The 20,213-nt window shown below is 37.5% G+C and overlaps 1 protein-coding gene across 1 annotated transcript in view; it reads right to left on the bottom strand.

The window, feature by feature from the left end:
• LOC107592342 (acid-sensing ion channel 2) overlaps positions 1–17,324 on the bottom strand; it is a gene marked incomplete at its 5' end in the record, with an annotated part of 51,198 nt that extends 33,874 nt beyond the window's left edge. The window contains 2 exons of the mRNA XM_016281847.1: positions 7,386–7,513; positions 17,174–17,324. Coding sequence (XP_016137333.1) covers positions 7,386–7,513; positions 17,174–17,324 — 279 coding nt within the window. The remainder of the gene's footprint in view (positions 1–7,385; positions 7,514–17,173) is intronic.
• Positions 17,325–20,213: the final 2,889 nt, after the last annotated feature.

The following is a 20,213-nucleotide window of genomic DNA, read 5'->3' as shown; positions in this document are numbered from 1 at the left end:
CCAGACCTGCCATAAAACATGCAAATGAGCCATAAACAAGAGACAAAGAAAGTTTCTCCCGCTCAAAATCCATGCCTCTTATTGGCCAGTCCACACAGAATAGGAATTCTCAAAAGCGATTAGCCCGGAAAAAACTTTGCTCAGTAACTCTTTCTTCGTATGAGACAACACCTTTCAAGACTCTCAAGATCTTCCTCTTGAGTTTTATTTCCTGGCAGTTTTTATCTTCAAGTAACGTTGGTCGCTGTGGACTTTTCCTTCTTCAGAAGAACCAGAAGTAAAAACTTCCAGCTGACTCCTTGCGAACTCATCAAAAGACCTCCGTTATCTACCGCATCCGGACTCTTCTTCAGCAATCGAAAACCAATGCAAGTAACCGCTTGAAATTATCTAGATGCGTGTTTAAGTTTCAGTCCCTTTTTAAGGTGATTTTTGAATTCTCTGATGATTTTCAAAGGTTGTGGTTAAGTGATGTGAAATACTGCCATTCTTTTCTACTCTCTCCCTTTTCCTTACTTTGTTTCATTCTGTGTATATATGTTTTAGTTAGTTATATGTTAGATATAGTTTCATTTATTAAATCCCTTATATTCACAATGGATTGTCTCTGTTTGCTGCTCACAGTTTGAAGTCAATGAATGTGTTGAACCCTTGCTACATTTGCTAAATTAATGCGAGCACTTAACAAAGAAGGACAGTTTATTGTTGTGTGGCCAGAAAAATAAACATTCCTTGAATTGATGAATGATTATATTATCTGCTCGGTGGACGGACAGATCAAATAATTGTAATATTGATTCTGCTGCAGTTAATTCGAAGATATAATCTAAATATTTATTATGAATCATAACCAGTTATAATTCGTCATAAATATTCCCCTTTTTAGAGCTAATAAATAATAAAAACATTACAGATGGTAGTCCAGTTAAATTCTACACAAACCATTTTACATCCATGACACAAATATTTTTGATTAAATGATAACAACAAACCATTCCCAAACTAGTTTAAACTCGATTCATACCATACATTAACACAGCTTGAACTGATAAAGCCTGAAAACAATTTTTTATATTATACAGCAAATTTATCATAGTGACTTACAGGCCATGATATTAGCAAAAGTTATGTAATTGAATGCTGGGAATGACAGTTTGTTTCTTCAAACTAGTCTGAAGACCTAATTTAGCGTATTTACTGGCAGAGTGTTAGGGGGTTTACTCTGCCAGAGGGATCACTAAAGACAATCCCAAATGGAGGAATGAGGGATGAGATAGACAGGAGGGAGTGGAAAAATGTATCCCGCTGGATGCTTTTAGATTTTTTTAAGCCTAAAGTAAAGTTAATTAACCAGTGCTAAATTTACAGAGCTCCCAGCTGAGTTGAACAAGAGAGGAATGAAAGGCATTTCTGAGAGGAAAATGTCATTCAGACTCAATCTGTGAACTCAAGACTCTTCAATCAAATGAAAAGCCATTGCAACCCACCCTACAAGCTGCATTCATATGCATGACTTTAGAAATTGGCCACATTCACCTTGTTTGTTCTTTTTCTCCTTCTCTTTGGGTCTTTTGTAATGGGTTTCTTGCAACACTGCATCAGCGAGTCATTACAGCCCCTGGCTAGGACATCAGGGTTAATGATAATTAGTTGGAGATACATCCTCCTGGTCAGAGGATATTTAAAAAACAAATCAAGTGCATTTTCTCACAATCTAAAGGAATGTTCTATTCCTGTGTTTATTTTGGCTGAAATATTAATTTGTTCTGTTAGTGTAAATTTCCAAAATTAATGGAATGATTAAAGTCCCCATGAAATCAAAATGAAAGTTTTTTGGGTGTTAGTATCAATATGTTAGTCTTAAGGTTATCTATAAGGCAGTGTGCTCCAAAACAGTGACAAAATTCGCATTTAGAAAATATAAGCATTCAAAGCTTGCAGTTCGTCACTTCCGCCAAAACGGCTCAACTATTTTTTTTGACGTCACATCGTACTTCAGCTTCTCATCAAACTTTCTGTCCAATCAAATGCTCTCTAGAATCCGAAGTGCCCGCCCCCTACACTATAAAATAGACGCTGAAGCTGGGGCTGAAATCGGTCACTTGTCCACAGTATTAGTATTTTCTGTACAGTGAATGGCACGTAGTGCACTACATAGTGGACAGGGAATGATTCAAACAGTGTAAATATGCTTTTCCATTGAGGAAAAAAAGAAGTCTGGTTTCGCGCTGTGTCACTCTAACCACCGCACCGCACACACACTCTGCTCCGGTTCAGAGTCACGACAGCATGGAGCGGATCACATGCGCGAGTTGGCGCAGACCACAAAATGTATCGGAGCTATTTGAATTCTACACAGAATGCTATTTTATAGCAATATGGATGAGATTGTGGCTGGCATACCCTGTCAAATGCGACTTTATGGAGCTCAACAGCTCTGAACGGCTCTAGCCCAAGCTGTGAATATAAATGAACACTATTGGCTATTTTAAAAAGGGGCGGGGCTGCTTGAACTGTCCCGCCCTGTCTTCCTGTTTCAGTTAAAATGACGTCAACACAGAGTAACGCTGCGTGTTTCTAAGCATTTGAGGGGACCTTTAAGTTAAGGCCATGACCCAAATGACTTTAAGGTAAAAAAGTAATGAAATGTAATGTTCAGACAAATAATGCTTGGATTTGAAGGATAATTTCATTTTATGATCCATTTTTACAGCACATCTGAAGGGCAAAACAGAAAGAGAGACATATTCATTGAACATGTAAGCACAAGATGTGCTCTCAGTGCATTCTGGGAGTAATTGAGACACAATCCACAAAATATCTATCAATCAAAGATTGTTATTATCCCAAAATAAACAATATTCTTTCTGAATTCAATCAATGTTCAACAAATCAAAACTAAGCTGAATGTGCAGAGCGAGATTTATAGCATCCTGCCATGTCTTGAGGGACAACCAGGCCTGCAAAAGAACAATAAATGAATGTGTTGTTGCAAATGGTCTCCCTGACACACATGGTGGACTGGCCATAAAGAGCACTGGGACTTTTCCCAGTGGGTCAGCCAAGTTGTCAAAACCAAGTTTGTAACAAATGGTTTCAGGGAAAAAGTTTTTGTCAGGCTGGCTCATTTGTTCAACAGGGAGGTTTAGTATTTCAGCTGATCTTTCCGGCACATTCACAACCAAACACTAACCACACTACAGTCTCGTTACAACTACTACCAAACATCTTGTGCTGTTCCCCAACAATACTTACACCATAAACACAAGAATGTGAATCTAGACAACAAGCAACTGAAGTTCACTGTAAATACAAACGATTGTGGTCAGTATGATTTTTCTTTCTTTTTCCTATTCTTTCCTTTTTATATATATATATATATATATATATATATATGCACCCCCCCCCACACACACACACAAAATAAAATAAAATAAATAAATACACTTTAAATTGTAATGTTTCACAATATTGCGGTTTTACTGTATTTTTCATCAAATAAATGTAGCCTTGGTGAGTATAAGAGACAATGAATCTTGCCAACCCCAAATATTTGAACAGTAATGTATATTAAACAAAAAAGGCAGCTCTAAGGACACTTAAAAAGTGAGTCTACTCCATTAGCAGCACATTAGTGTTAATCTCATAGGCAATAAAGCTAATATATTTAATGTCTAATATTTATTGTACAGTAAAAACATGCTGGAAAAAAAATATTTATTGAAACACCAAGCTGCAAAAAGGACTTTTTCTGAACTGAGACTTAACACGAATGAATGCATCAACACAATAACGCCTCCACAGTAAAGCGTCAATGCCTACTTTCACATCATTGCCTCCTTTGCCTGCCCACTAACACCCAGTACATTTTCCTAATGAAGTGCCCGATTGTGTCAGTCACATGTTTGGTTCAGCGCATGTCAGTGTGAATTGTTTGTGAACCTGTAAATATACGTAGATCAGGGATAATGCTACCTGTTCTACACGAAAATTTGATTTGACTTCAAATTATTTTATCAAGTGAGAAGAAAGAGAGATTGTGGAATGTAATAAGAGACATGAAGCTAGTAGTGTATAAGATTTCCATGGACAACAGTGAAAAGTTTTAAAAATATCTTCTTTAAACAATTCATTTTTATTTAACACCATTGTATCAGGTTTCTCGTTCAAACATGATTGCATCATGTTAAACTGACTGGCTCAACTCGATGTTTGAACGTGCGTTCAAGTTGCTTTAATAAAAAAGCAATTGCAATGGGTGTGCTAGGGATGTAGTCAATACATCTAACATTATGTGTGTAAAGAAAATGTATATTTAGCTTGATAATATGTTGTTATAACTCTTTGGCTAAACTTGATTTAATCATGGACAGTGGTTCCACACAACAGAAACATGTTATCTCGATCCATTATTCTACACATGTTATTATGACAGGGCCAATGATACTTTCCTAGCCAAAGATATCAACCAATTGTAATAATGTACAGACTTCAGACTTGCTAACTGCAAAGAGTAGGATGTCTACACAATTTTAAGGCAAGACACCACTGGTGTATTTAAAAGAAATTATAATAAAAAAAATGATACCACCATAATTCCTCATTTTATTAATAACAGTACATTAAAACAATTGATTTGTATTACAAGATTTCTGAAATGTTACATCTAAACATGAAAATGATGCATTGTTTAATTAAATATGCACTAATTTGCATATATTTCTAGAAGAGAAATCTGAACACATAAAACAAGGACAAGAGTGCTTCAACCAGAATTAAAAGCCTTATCGAACAGATAGGTTTTTAACTTAGACTTAAAAGTAGACACAGAAGAAGCCATTCTAACAGAAATGGGCAAGTCATTCCAGAGTCTTGGGGCAACTGTAGAGAAAGCATGGTCTCCCCTGCACTTCCACCTCGTCTTGGGGATAGACCAGAGTCTCTGGTTAGAAGACCGGAGAGATCTGGTTACATAATGCTCACTCAATAAATCAGAGATGTATTATAGAGCCATACCATTTAGGGATTTATAAACAATAAGTACAATTTTAAAATCTACTCTGTAACGCACAAGCAGCCAGTGTGACGACCGTAAAACCGGAGTAATATGGTCCTGCTTATGAACCCCCATCAGAAGTCTAGCTGCCGCATTTTGAACCAGTTGTATCGGGACAAAGCTGTTTGACTAATCCTAGCATAAAGTGAATTACAGTAGTCAAGTTTAGAAGTAATAAAAGCATGAATCACTTTCTCAAAGTTTTTAAAAGAAAGAAACGTCTTAATTTTAGACAGGAGTCGCAACTGAAACAAGGATGATTTCAAACTTCAGATGTTCATCAAATACAACACCCAGATTGTTCACACATTGCTTAACACATGAAGACAACCCACCAAGGTTTGGATTGGGAGCAGTCAAAGAATCTGAGGGTCCAAAAACAACAATTTCTGTTTTATTCTTATTGAATAAAACTATCAAAATTATCAAAGATCAAAGCTTTCCTGTACCAAACATATCTTCCATAACAAAAGGTCCATTTGGAATTACTGAAGGTACAGAGGTGCACACAGAGAGAGAGAGAGAGAGAGGGAGGGGAGAGAGAGGGCAGATAACATAAGGTAAGAAAGCAGGAGACCCTGACAGATAACAGAAGCCCAGGCAGAAATGTTGATACCCTCCCTAACCTGTACATTACAGCAGATAAGTGAACGCCACCCTTGCACTCTCAGATAACAGCAGGGAGGGTGAAGGCTGCAGACACTCTGACAGAAACACCACAGATGCATATGTATCAACCACAACAGCTTTAAAAAATATTATAGGGATTGCCATGACCAGACTGATGCATTTGACAAAAAAAAAAACAAAGAAAAGAAAAGACGAACAAGGTTGTTTATTACCATTTATGCCAGTGATTTTAGAATATTATTGGGCTGCTGTGACTAGGAATAAAATGCACACCACCGAAGGCTTGCCAAACAGTCCTAATGTTCATAAACGTAATTACACACCACAACTACAGAGGGCTGAGGTTACTAGTCATTAGCCTATACTTCAGTTTAACAGCTACCTAAACATAACAATTAGCATAATCAAACAAAACCAGTAATCAACCATGAGTGCAATTAACAACAAGGAAGTGGCAAATAAACTTGTAGTCCCTTACCTGTCCAAAAAAAAAAAAAAAACGTGGACATCATTACTCAGGATTTTCTTCTTCATGTGTAGGACGGCGTACCAATGTTACGCTCATGTTTTGTCTTTGTCAATATTTCCATCCTCTGGCTTCAGACCTTCTCTGCTTCTTCAGCCCTACAAGTACTGATTCTCATGTTGTCTCAGCTGGTAAAGTACGATATGTGTGTGTATAGTTCATGGTCTAATTTTCTCTATTCTCTTCATCAAAGTACACTACTGGCAGCCAATGAGCATGAGAATTCTATTTGATGCTTAATGAAACACCGGAGTTTGCAACATTTCAACATGGCAAAATAATGTACATTGGGGGTACCATACACACTTAAAATGCTTTTTATAGAAAACTATTATGGAGTACAGTACAGTCTCATATGAGTGAGTACAGTCTCATATGAGTGACTGAATGATACACCATTCAGATGACTCTTCACAAAAACAAAATATTATGTGTGAAACTTTTTGAATTAGCACCAAACTAATTATTAAACATGGAAATCACGCTTTTCTCACAAAAACACGATGCTAGGCTTGTTTTCTGCTTACTGTGGTGAGACTCAGTGAGACTACAGTGATTACAAACAAAGACCAGTCAGATTGCCAGCAAGGTCACGGCTGGAGATATTAAAGCCTCACAGCATCAGGACAACAACAACAACAAAGTAAAACAAAGTGGAGAGCAAAATACCAAAAGAAAAACTAAAAATAAGGTATCATAGGGAGCATAGTGAAAGAGCTTCAAAAAATAATTGGTATGCGTAGACACCTGTCTCACAAACACACGGACACACAAACCATGTGATGGTCCTTTAAGATTGAACACCCTGAGGAGGTTGACGAAATATTAACATTATACATGAAACAGAATAGAAACGTGGAGCAATGAGGAGCGTGAACACATGGGTATGGATTAAAAAGGCCCCATTTACTAACCTGGGCGATCTGGTTTTGGCGGTGTGTTCGGTGAGTCAGCAGTCCTTTGCTGATATGTCAGGATGCATTAGTATTTACACTACCAATGAGATGTGGTGGCATCTGTTTCTGAGTATCGAATGTGATTTGAGCACTGCTTTTACTGAACTCTTGTGATATAGGTTCAACTTGGACGCATGTTAATAACAGGTGTGAATAGGGCTTGAGAGACCAAAATATTTAGGCTGAGGACAAACCTACGAGGTCAAAGCTCACTCACTCTTTGCTCCTGGGTAGCCACGAAGGTCTGAAAGCCTGGGGCGACTCCGAAGCCCAGCTCATGTACAAAGGGAGGCTCTGCCTGACTGTGGATCTGCACCCTCACTCCTGCCTCAAATGCGGTCTCTTCTAAAGCAGAGAAGGAGAGAGAGAGAAATAAAAAGATTAGTTTTGCTTCAAAAGAGTACAATGGAGGAGTTAAGCGGAAGTAGTCTTGAATGAAGACATTTGCATCTTTAATGCTTTAATTCTTGAAAAACAAAAGAAAAAAAAACATCTAGACCACCTAAGCTGTTTCAGCTGGTGACCAGATTTATTTTATTTCCACCAGATTCACAAGTTTGGTGCACGCAAATTTGTTTTTGTCCTTGTAATGCTGATGAACACACACACACAAAAAATGGAGTTACCAAGTTCATGACTTCACATACATTTTTTGCATTTACCAAGAACGTGAAAAGTCTGACTTTCCAAATTAACTACAATACATCATTATTGTAAGGTCACTGAATTGCTCAATCATATTTAATTATTTTAACAATGTAACAAAACAAAAAAAAATACTCGTGTTTTCGAATATATATATGGAAACATTCTTAGACACTACCATTCAAAAGTCTGGGGGTTTTAAGCTTATGTTTATTACAAACATATTACAATTTAAAATAACTTTCAAACTTTAATACACTTTAAAATTTAATTTATTTCTCTGATGCAAAGCTGAATTTTCAGTAGCCATTACTCCAGTCTTCAGTGTCACATGATCCTTCAGAAATCATTCTAATAAGCTGCTCAATAAACATTTATTATTATCAATGATGAAAACAGTTGTGCCGCTTTATTTTTGGGGGAACTGTTATACGATCAATTTAATGTGTTCTTGCTGAATAAAAGTATGTATGTATATATATATATATATTGCCGTCTCCTCTCACCATTTTATCAAATTAAAGCCAAAAATATAACTTAAAATTATTAATCCTGATTTCTGTATGAAAATTCATTCACATAAACTTGTACAGAAATATGAGTATGAGCAGTTGTAATAAAACATGAAGAATGCAACAAGGTAATTCAAACAGGTTTATTGCAGGTTTTGACAGATATAAGTGGATAGCAGGTGAGTGATTGGTCAACAGAACAATGCTGAGATAGTTCAGTGAATAACAGTCTTATCTTTGCAGGTTTGGATGAACTGGTGTTGGTGAGCTGGTTCCGGAAGTTGGATGCAGATGACTATCGAACTGACGTGGATAAGTCCATGCAGGTAAGAGGTTGGGTAGTGTTATGATAGGAACAACGAGACCAGACATCAGTGAACTGAGTGGTTTATATAGTCTGTGCTGATTGGATGACACAGGTGCAGGTGATCAGAACAGTGACTGTGAACGAGTAGGCGGAGTGTGGGGGTCTGGTGCTATGGATGTTGTTGACTCTGTGACAGCAGTCAGTGAACATGACCCGCTGTGAGATACTTTTGGATGTTCTTACCCATGTGTCGGTTATTCTGTCTGTTTGTGGAAAAAGTACCAGCTTTAGTACGATCAACCTCAATTCAACACAACACCAATCTTTCTCATAAAGTCTCAAAAAAAAAAACATAAAAGAAAGGGCTTTAGGAAATCAGACCTATTTCACAGTCTTCCTTAATATTAATATCTGTCATTTTGTTTGATTAGCCGTGGCTCGCTAGCCTGTGATATTGGTTGCAAGAGATGTGTTCATTTTTCCCCCGCCCGCCTCAACCGTTCTCAAAGGCCTGGCGAGGAGAGAGGCCTCAATTCAGTCATCAGAACCCCCGCAGGCTCGCAGGCATCTTAACAGCTATCTATAACAGGAGAGTACAGCCACAAAGACCCCCCACCTTCCACTGACACTCCAGAGGCCAAAGCACTGATGGAAACACACCATGACAGCAGCTGCAAGCAGCCTCACACACACTGGGACTAAGTCAATACTTTCAGCTGTGTATGTGTCCCGTATCAAATGCACCAAAGTGTAGCTTGTCAAATATGATGGGTATTAGTTTCCAGAAGACAGTTAAAAGCTCAAAACATTTCAAAGAGTCATGTGGACTCAAGCTCACAGACCAGAGTTACAGACCATGTAAAGTGTGCTGCAAGCAAAGAAAGAAAGAAAGAAAGAAAGAAAGAAAGAAAGACAGAAAGACAGAAAGACAGAAAGAAAGAAAGACAGAAAGAAAGAAAGACAGAAAGACTCCAAGAAAGAAAGACAGAAAGACAGAAAGACAGAAAGAAAGACAGAAAGAAAGAAAGACAGAAAGACAGAAAGAAAGACTAACTAACAATTGTATTTATTAAACTGCCAAAAAAGACAAACAATAAAAAAAGAAGTCAAATAAATTAAAAATAAAAAGTCAATAATCACTAGCACTGTGAATAAAGGACCAGTTCACTTTAAAAAATAAAAATACAAAAATAAATAAAATAAAAATTGCATGATGTTCCATTCGTGGAAGGAAGGCTATACTAAAATATTCTGACAGGGTTTCCGGCACTGCTTCAGTTGTGGCGCTGCTACTGCGTGTACTGCGCCATGACATAAGAAATTATTTTTAGCTCAGTTGTGTTCTTGTGTCCTTATATGTGATAAAAGAAAGACCCTTCCAGCACAGAAAGGAACAGTACTATGAAATACTACAAATTCAATAAATAGACTGCACTACAGTATTGTCCTCACTGTTTGAATGCAACTGCACTAAATGCAAGGCAAATCCAGTGCATTCTGGCTGCTTATAGGTCATTCCTTCATCATTTATGGCTTTGGAAGACTTAGAATAAATAGAATGTTATGGCGTTTTTATTTTGTTCTATTTGCCAGCCACAAACTGTCATACAATGAATTGTAATTGTAATGAAAATGCATGAAGATTCTAATATTTTTTTCCATTAAAATAAATGGAATGGAATGGTTAGGTCATATTAGCAAAGTCTTGCGAGTAAAAAAAGGTACATTTTCTATTGTCAGTTGTATAGCAATGTATGAAGCACAGCTCGCACAGAAGCCACTTTCAAATCAAACAGCATTTTGTTGTCAACATGACAAATCTGTGTGAACAACTTGAACCCACTGTGAATTCTGCATAGGTAAATCTTTCACCCTCAGACTGTCATGATTGCCTACTCCAAGACATATAAGACCTGACAAGGAAACATGGGGCAGACTACACTCTAAATACCACACTGAACGAGGGAATGAGAGGTGAGGGGAATCAACTAATAATGAGACAACAAGGACAGGAACAGGAACGACCAAATATGGGCACGAGGGAGAAAACACACACAAAACAGGTACATAATCCAGACACAGACTGGATTTTTATTAAAATGACTGGATTTTGCCATGACCAGCATGGGTAGATGAATAGTTTGGTTTGTTGTATTGTTTTGAAATAAAATGCACATTGTCTTTGTTATGATTTCTTGTAAGATTTGTCAGAATATATATAGTCCCACGTAGCCAGACCTTCAGACTGATGGCAGAAGGTGTGGGACCCTTGGCCGCTTTTAATGGCCAAGGACCGCCCAAGAGGACAAACCAATCATGTTTCGTTTTGTGGCACGTCGTGTTTAGGGGGTGGAAATGTCCCCACAATAACAGACCGGTGTGTAAAACTCTTGGACTTATTTTAAAGATTCTATGCAGCAAACTTGAAATATTTCACATATACTTTTGAAAATCCAGCGTTTAGTTGATTCTGATAAGCACTCATCGTCACAGTTGTAAAAACAGCGGCTCTCTTCTTCCATAAGGGGGTTTCATCACGGTATCTTTGTTTCTAGGTGAAATGTTAAAGAGTGCGACTTTAACATTTCACCAATGTCTCCTGAAAATCCTGTATAATTCAACCAATCCAATGATGACTTCGAAACTCCCGAGGTGTTTCCAATTTTGTGTGCCGTATGCATTCAGCCAACAGTCCATGGGCATGACGTCTGAGACTGAGACTAGAATATATATTATTATCCAGAGGCTTTTTAAGTGTGGGATATTTTACATTTGCAGCAATATTAGGCAAAAGTTTGCCACAGGAGATTATCGGGAACACTATATTTGTGTGTTTCCTCCAAAGTACTAAAACAGTCATTAACAGACTCGTTAAGGAACCAAAACCATTAAGCGGATCTGAATCAGAACCAGAATCATTCATTTCTCTTCCCGAACAATCAATGCCATTAGATTCAGGTCTTGGTGGGGAAGAAAACTATTCATTATAAACTGTACTTGGTTGTGAAGAAGACTTCAGTTTTTCATAATTTCTCACTAGAGTCATTATCAGAATCTCAGTAATGGGGTGTATGTGTGTGGGGGATGTAAGAAAGAATGTGCCGTTGAGTGTGTCTAAGCAGGTTAATGATAAGATGTGAATATCTGCTGTCGGGTTGGTGTGAGGTTGGTGAATAATTTCTTATTTGTATGTTGAAAGTATTGTCATGCTAATTCATTGTTTGCTCCAGATAATCATCTGTCACTCCAAATTAAAGCCTCAGAGTACAAAGAAACAGAATGAAGAGAGAAACACAAACAGCAAAAAGGACAGGAATTGGAAGCTCAGACACTTCCCAGCGGGCACCTTGATGTCAATTTATATCAATTTGACGTCAAATATTAGTCAAGACTTGGTCACGATGCTGTATAACATCATTTTAAGGTCAGTTTGGACAGCAATTTCTTGGGTGAAAATATGAAGTTAATACACACACTGAAATAAGTTTAATGTATAAACAGGCCAATGTGTTTGACATTCAGTTTACATCAAATAAATGTCATGGTTTAGACGTCAAATTGATATCATATGGACATCACATTAACATCAATGATTTGTGTGTTTGATTGATATTTATTTATTTGCCAGCCTGATTAAGCTTAAATATATTTTTTTCTTAACTGGGGCCTCGGACAGCATCGATTTGCCACATCTCATTTTGAAATGTGTCCCAGTGTGCAAATGATGTTCAAAAGACCTGAAATTGATATCAAAACTTGACGTCAAAAATCAGCTCAAATATCCAAATCAAACTGATGTCAGAAACGTGGTGTCCATTTCACATCCACACACTCATGTGCTTTCTAATGCCCATTCAATGACAAAGCTTTCTCTGCTGTTTAACACCACACTTGTAGATGGCGCTATGTTAGCAGTGACCATCTGCTTCAAAAGCATTGACAATTCTAAAATGAACCGTGACCTTGCGTCCAGCTCACATTCTCTCACTATCAGGTGGGTACATGTCATCTAATGTAAAACAAGTTATCTTGGGTAACTTAGAACACGTACAAGAATGTGTTTCAATAAAATATGACTTTGTGCTATGACTATTTCTGGTAGTTTGTGTGTATGCACGGCTGCACCACGTGGTAGGAAAACATGCTTTGATTACATTTACCACTGTAGCACACATGCGACACAGTTTGGAATGTGCGTGACACACAACTGCTTGTTTGTGTGTGAGGTTAATTCACTTGGTAGTAGGCTACTCCATTTTGCAGTTAAAACTAATTTCCTGGCTACACTGTCCATACATCTAGAGCCCTATGATTTCTGCGATGTGGGCAACACGGAAGGAATCGCAGAGTTACGCATAAAACCACAATTCACTGAATAATGCGGAATGTCATGGAATTTGGCAACATGGAAGGAATCGCGGAGTTACGAATAAAACCACAATTCACTGTATAATGCGGAATTGTCATGGAATTTGGCCAAATTTGAACTAAACAATCAGGAATTAGCGCTGCACAGCTAATCAATTTCAGATCGAGATATGGACTAACGTCAGTAATTATTCATCTGTTGTTCTGCAGTCTTTGTTCACAATCAGAATAGGTGCATTTGTTTTGGAATTCTCAACTTATAATTTGTATTATAGATTTCAAGTTTGTTGAATAAAACTTTTCTTTCATTGCATTGATTTTGTGTCAATATTTTGGTGGTCGAAAGAACATCAGTGTGTGGATGCCTGAAAACATACCAGTACATATGCATTTAATGCAAGCAGTAAACACAAATGTGTAGTTTGTTATGTAAAGTGTCATGTTAATATTAAAAAGGAAATTTAATTGCAGTGCTGTTTAGATGTGTATGTGTTTTAGTGGTTCTCTGTTTACTCTTATGCCTGAGTTAAGTCCCGTGTCCTCTATCCCTGAATATCTGTTCATCTCAGCAGTCCTTGGCTTCTACTGGGTGATGCCATAACCCCAGTACCTATAAATTACTCCACTGTTCAGTGCCACTTCAGTGTAACTTCCTTCAAGAATCATTCTAATATGCTGATTTGCTGCTCAAGAAACATTTTCTATTATAAAGCATGTTATGCTGCTATAAATCTATAATGATGCTATAGATTTTTGTGAAAACCATGATGCATTTTTTTAAGATTCTTTGATGAATATTTGTCATTTATTTAATTATATATTTAATATTTATTTATTATATTATTTTTATAACATTATTTTTTAATGCCCATTTAAAGTGTCCTTACTGCTGTTCTTTCATAAATATATTATACAACAGTTTCACCGTTTGTATCACTCTGCTTGCAGTATTTCTCACAGCGAGTGTCATGGCGAACGCTCAAATCCACTATAATTTAATAAATAATACTATTTTTGTGTCACAGAATGTAGTTTTAGGAGTTTTTTTAGGCAAGAATGTAGTTGTTTAGACTTCAAATATGCGGTTTGTTGATAACGATAACGTTTATTTACAAAATTGCTTCAACGTTTTCAGAGATGTGAGCTCCAGGCCATCAGCGGCCGTTCAGTGCACATGAACCCGCAGAGAGCAGCCTCAACTCGGCCAGATCTTCTGGAATTTGCAACTGGCTCTGATGTCTCTATAGTGGTTAAACATGAGATATGATTTGTTTTGGGTAAATAATGGGAAATGTTTGGGCAAATCACCCCTGCAATGACTGTCCCCTATAATTAATGAATGCCCTATAATTGCTCCTGCTATTAATAGTCTGAAATTGACATTTTATTTAATAGCCATACGCCATGCATATTCGATCCTAAAGTGTTGTTATGATTGTTCACACCTAAGAAGTTGGAACTTTAAAAGAAGAAAAATAAAGAAATGTATGTGTGTGTGAGAGTGTCTCTCTCTCTCGCTCTCTCTCTCTCTCTATATATATACTGTATATATATATATATATATATATACCCTCGTTCCCTGAAGGAGGGAACGGAGACGTTACGTTCCGTTGCCACAGTTGCTGTACCACCGCTGTACGGCCGGGGCACGTAGTCTCGGCTCCTCAGCGAAAAACTGATGTGCGTTTGCACGCGCTCTCCTTTTATATCCGCGCTGCGGGGCGGGGTGCGCGTGGCGAAACACGCACGCCAACTGTCATTGGCTTGTTTAGTTAACACTCGAAGGTGATTGGGCTCTCGGGCGAGATCCCAATTCGTCAGTCACTGACGTAACGTCTCCGTTCCCTCCTTCAGGGAACGAGGGTTACACAAGTAACCTAGACGTTACTTAGTATGAAGCCACTAATTTAGATGAATAACACGAAAACATGAAGAGGAAAGAGAAGCGAAATGAGAAAGGGGGATGCAAAATGTATTGAAACGAAAGCGAAGAAGTGATCTTTTGAATGAATTTACAGTACTGCTGAGCTTCACCACTGCATCCAAAAAGCAATAAACACATAAATATTCCCGTTCAAGCACACCGAATCTTGCTCTAGATAATATATTGTTTATCTCCCCATTTCTTCTTTCAAAGTGAATAAGTTCTTCATCACTCTGCATTCATCAGAGTTGGAAACCAGCAGACAGAATGACGGATTGGCTGCACATTTATTCAGTGAGGCTCAGGGATCTCGTTCAGTGTCTTAAATTTGAAAAGATGATAGCAAGTTTATCATGGGCTCTTTCTCTGCTCCACACGTGTCATCTTCCTTGTGCATCGTGCCAAGATTTTTCAGCACGATGTAGCACATTTATTATATTACATATGCATGTGCACACTTCCTCTTCACCTCTTCCATTTCCAATTTCTCCATCTCTTTGCCCATGACTCTCCAAAAAATTTTGAGTGTCAGAGGTAGAATGGTGGATGCAGACAGATGACTTTCTGGTCTTGATCATTTAAACTAAGAAGAAAGTAAACAATACAGCAGGCAATCTGCTGACTTTTCTTCTTTCCAATCGGAGCTAGAAATCAGTTTTATTGTCACGCCTCCCTTTGAAGCTTGAAAAACTTTGCCCACTACTGTAACCTGATCTACTGTATCTACTGTAAAAAAAAAAATCAGCTCCATTTTGTCTTTCAGCTTTATGTGCCTTTTTCTGTTGAATAATAAAAACATCTTTATTATAAAAAGTAAGAAACTATGTAACTAGTAAACTAGAAACTAGTAAAACTAACTAGATTTAGTTGAATAATGTTTAGATTTCATTCAAGTAATAACTTTTTGTCAGTAAGCCTATAGTGTTTTTCTGTGCAAAGATCATTTTGATTATAGACAATGACTTTTATCCAAATGTCTTCAAGTAAATGAATAAATAATAAATGAAAACATCTTTGCAGGAGCAATATCAAAGGATAAGTTTATCCAAAAATAAAATTAATTTACTCAATATGGAACACAACAGGAGATGGATGTGGGATGAGACAGAGGATAGTAGCTCTCAAGCTCCAAAAATGACATAAAAGAATCATAAAAGAGTCTAAGAGTCTTCTGAAACCATACAATAGCTTTGTGTGAGGCATTATTCACTGAACATCTTCATACAATTCAAATCTGGTGCTTTAACGATAAAACCGAGAATGTGTTTACATAAGAGGTGTGCATTGAGGACCATGTAAAGAGAAAAGAGGAGGAGCAGACACAACTGCATAAACTTCATTGGAATGCAAGGAAAAGAACGAGACCTCAATATTCGCCCTTACAAAATCTCCCCAAGGCACTTGCCCCACAGCACTGCTCTAATGGCTGATCTGACAACAGATTAACTTTCGGCCATTAAACAGGCCATATACTGGATCTACGGTACATAGGAGTTTTAGAGGAATTGTCCATATCCTTCACAGTTATGTGAAGGTGAGGAAAAAGTAAATCTAAATGATTTATGAATCAGCCCTGAATCAGCAATAAAGCTTTGGTACAATTTGTGCCATTGCTTTAAAGGCCACTCTCCCAAAACTTCTGATGAAATGTATAGTCACCACGCTCTGACTCCTTTTGTTCAATTTTGGAAAAAGTATGATGATATTTCTTGGAATAAATTTGAATTCAGCCTCAGCTAAACTCGTAACCTTTAAATGCTAATGAATCTTTTGCTGGGAATCCTCAATGCTGCTCTCTTAATCCTAAATGCTTTCATCTCCTTTGAAATATCGAAAACACCACAAGGGAAGCAATGCTTTGCTTGGGTGTCACAATGGTAATCAAAAATTTTTTTTGAAGTTTTTGTGTACCACTGCTCAGAGAAGTGTACCTGCATCAGATCAGTTCCTCAGGATGCAAGAAGTTCTATTTGATAATGAATCCCACTGGATTTGTCTACACCATTACAGCATCACAACTGTTCTTCAAGGTGTGTGTCTCTCGCAAATATTCACTGCGTCCCTGGGGACAGCGTTACATTGAAAGCGCTGACAAAGCCCTGCCCTAATCAGACACCTGTAAGACAATCAGAGTTTCTCCTGTACATGAGGAGAGATGTTTAACAAGGAAAACCTCTGGGACAGCTCAGTGTACATAGTGTGATCAGGGTTGACTGCATTTGTGTGTGTGTGTGTGTGTGTGTGTTTACCTGTTTCTCCCCACACAGGCAGGTATTCATCCTGCTGGATGTCCAGCATGATCTCCAGGCCGTTGCCCGTGCCTCCTTTCATTGTAGTCCTCAAAGTCTTCCCCTCTTCAGCAGCGTTAAACATGTAACATTTCCCATAACGTGTAAACACCTGGAAAGAGGAAGAGTGAGAGAGAAAGTTTATTTGACTTCATCGATTTAAATCAATTTATTCGTATAAGGCTATTGATTCCCACAGACAATAATTTTGACTTAATTTGCATGTGGATAAATGCCATGAAATACATTTAAATACATTTTAATGAAAGCTTAGCAGGCAAATTGGCCGAAGAGTTTCAAAGTATTAATGTGAAGCGTGTATTATTTTTAAGTTACATGAATAATTTAGCATCAAAAATGAGCTGTAAAGTTGTCTGAATCGTCCTCCTGAGATGGGAATACACTCTAGGTCGATGAACTTCTGGTTAAAAGATACTGATGTAATTCTGGTGGGCGGAGTTTGCAGAATGCATGAAGCTCCACATAAACAGTGGTTTACATATCACATACAATATTTATGTCCTGTTTCTCATGTGCCTTCCTGGTATTCCCTGCACAAACACTAACTAAATAAATAAATACTGAGTGGCCTTATAACAAGAGTTGAAATGTTACACATAACTACAATTAATATATTGGGGCTGGTTGTCACAAGGGTCGGTAATTATAACTTTGAGTTTTTTTTTATAGTCAAGACTGTAAATTGTTTACTTCTGAAAAGGTTTGACAGCTGCATATTGAAACATTTATTTGCAGTACTGCAAATTAAAGGCTTCAATTTTCATAGGCCTTATAGGCTGCTATTGGTTTGTATGTAGCATAATGCGTTTCCCTGTCACACTTTATTTTAAGGTCCAATTCTCTCTATTAACAAACCATTAACTATGACTTTTGCCTCAAACTACTGATTTGCTGCTTATTAATAGTTAGTAAGGTAGTTGTTAAGTGTAGGTATTGATTAGGATTAGGGATGTAGAATATGGTCATGCAGAATATGTGCTTTATAAGTACTAATAAACACCCAATATGTTAATAATATATTATTCAATACTTCTTTCATGGCCTCTCATGCATTTTTAAAAGGAGACTAGAGTGAAGTTGGATGTGAATTAAAAAAAAGCTACATTTTGATCTGTTTAAAGTCTTTTACTCACACAAAGCATTCACCTGGCTTCAGAAGACTTAATCATTTTGGAAGCTTGAAAGCTCTAGTCCCCATGCATTATAATTGCATAGAAAAGAGCAGCCAGAAGATTATCCTTTTGTGTTCCAAAGAAGAAAGAAACTCTACAGGTTTGGAAGGACATGGTGAATTTTTAGATGAACCACCCCTTTAACATCTGTAGGATATCAGACCGAATCAGACAATCTAAGATTTGGTCAAAACATGGTTGAAACCTGAGGAGCCCAAAATTCCACAAAAGGCCCAAGACAACAGGATGTCATAAATCAGACCCTAGCCAGTCTGAAGCAAGCCTAACCAACTCCTTCACAGAACAGCTTTCAACATTAACACAAAAGGAACACACTGATCATAACAACTCAGGAAGGAGATTGTCAATTTTAGGGCAAGTAATTAAGATTAATGGTCAAAAGAGATGCACGGCGTGACCATCACATGGTAACCAGTGATAGCAATCACAAGCTCTTTGGATTTACTTCCCCCACCTCTGAGACAGAGAACAGACTGAAATTCCTTACAGACATTTTAACTTCATACATTCACAGAACATGTCCTTATGTTCAGAGAATGGCACAGAAACTGCATTTCCATTTAAATATGCATCTAAATGACACTAAAAGGACTGGTGAGCAACTAATCATTGCTATGCATAACTCCATATTATGTATGTAACCCACATGTGACTTATCAGGTCTTAATCATTTATTGTGTATGTATTTTTAATAACTATTGAATAGCTTAATGGTTCGTATTCAGGTTTGGTATGTGTGAGTTTGAGAATTCATGCTTGAAACGTTTATTCCAATCACTTCTTTGTCAAATGTATCATATACTTGTTATAGAAATCATGTCCAAATCTATACTCTGCAAGAGCGGGAAAAACGTGGACCATGTGACTGATAAGAGAACATTTGGTTTATTGAATGGGGAGGAGAAATATACAACACCCCGAGCAAACACGACATCTAATTGGTCAAAACACCATTTGGGGTGCGTTAAACAGCCTGGTTTAAATACTCAGGACACCATCTTTCTCTCTCTTCCTTTTTGCCTTTTCGAGCCTTGTCGTTTTTTTTTAATCATGTTTCTTTAGTTTTGAGCGTGCTCTGGCTTACACGCCATCTCCTCCAAAACCATGAGGAGAAACGCCACCTGGTCTCGTCAAACTTTGCTTCTATTACTATTTCTTTAGTTTATTTTATTTTCCATTGAGAGTTTCGTGTTTCGAGTTAAGTTTGCCTAACGCCGCATCTCCGAAAAAGTGCCGTCTAAAACTTCAACTGCAGACCACAGCTCCGCGTCGTCAGCCAACGCCCAATCACTGGCTTCACAAGACTGAACCTCCAGCCAATCAGAAAAGCGGGAAACCCCTTACGGCAACCAGACAAGGAAGGGAACCCCACACACAGGAACGCAAGTACCTCCAGATCCTAGCTGAACTGGTGCATTTAATATAAATTTTAACCTAATTGAGGAACTCAATGCTAGGGTTAATTAAGTGATTGATGGTTGTTCAGATCTATGCAATTGCACATATTGCTGTAAACTTGGGATTTCACATTTTCATTCTCTTAAACTAATTATTTCCTCACTTTCTCTCTTTCTGCAACTTGTGTGAATGCGTGTGTTCATGTGTTAGATTAGTTTATATGTCTTAGATTTATCCAATAAAGCCTTATTTATATTGAAAAGAGAAGTATCTTGTGTTTTGTGCTCACAAGTTAATGTCTTAAACTGCCGATCTTGTTACAGTGCTAATTAATAGTGTTTTCACTATATTTTGGATATAAATATCCATTGCAGAATTGATGTCATACG

The sequence above is a fragment of the Sinocyclocheilus grahami genome, unplaced genomic scaffold (genome assembly GCF_001515645.1).
Source record: "Sinocyclocheilus grahami isolate Dianchi unplaced genomic scaffold, SAMN03320097.WGS_v1.1 scaffold9.1, whole genome shotgun sequence".
Taxonomy (NCBI): domain Eukaryota; kingdom Metazoa; phylum Chordata; class Actinopteri; order Cypriniformes; family Cyprinidae; genus Sinocyclocheilus; species Sinocyclocheilus grahami.
The sequence above is the reverse complement of the archived record's forward strand: the minus strand, read 5'-3'. Positions and strand labels throughout refer to the sequence as shown.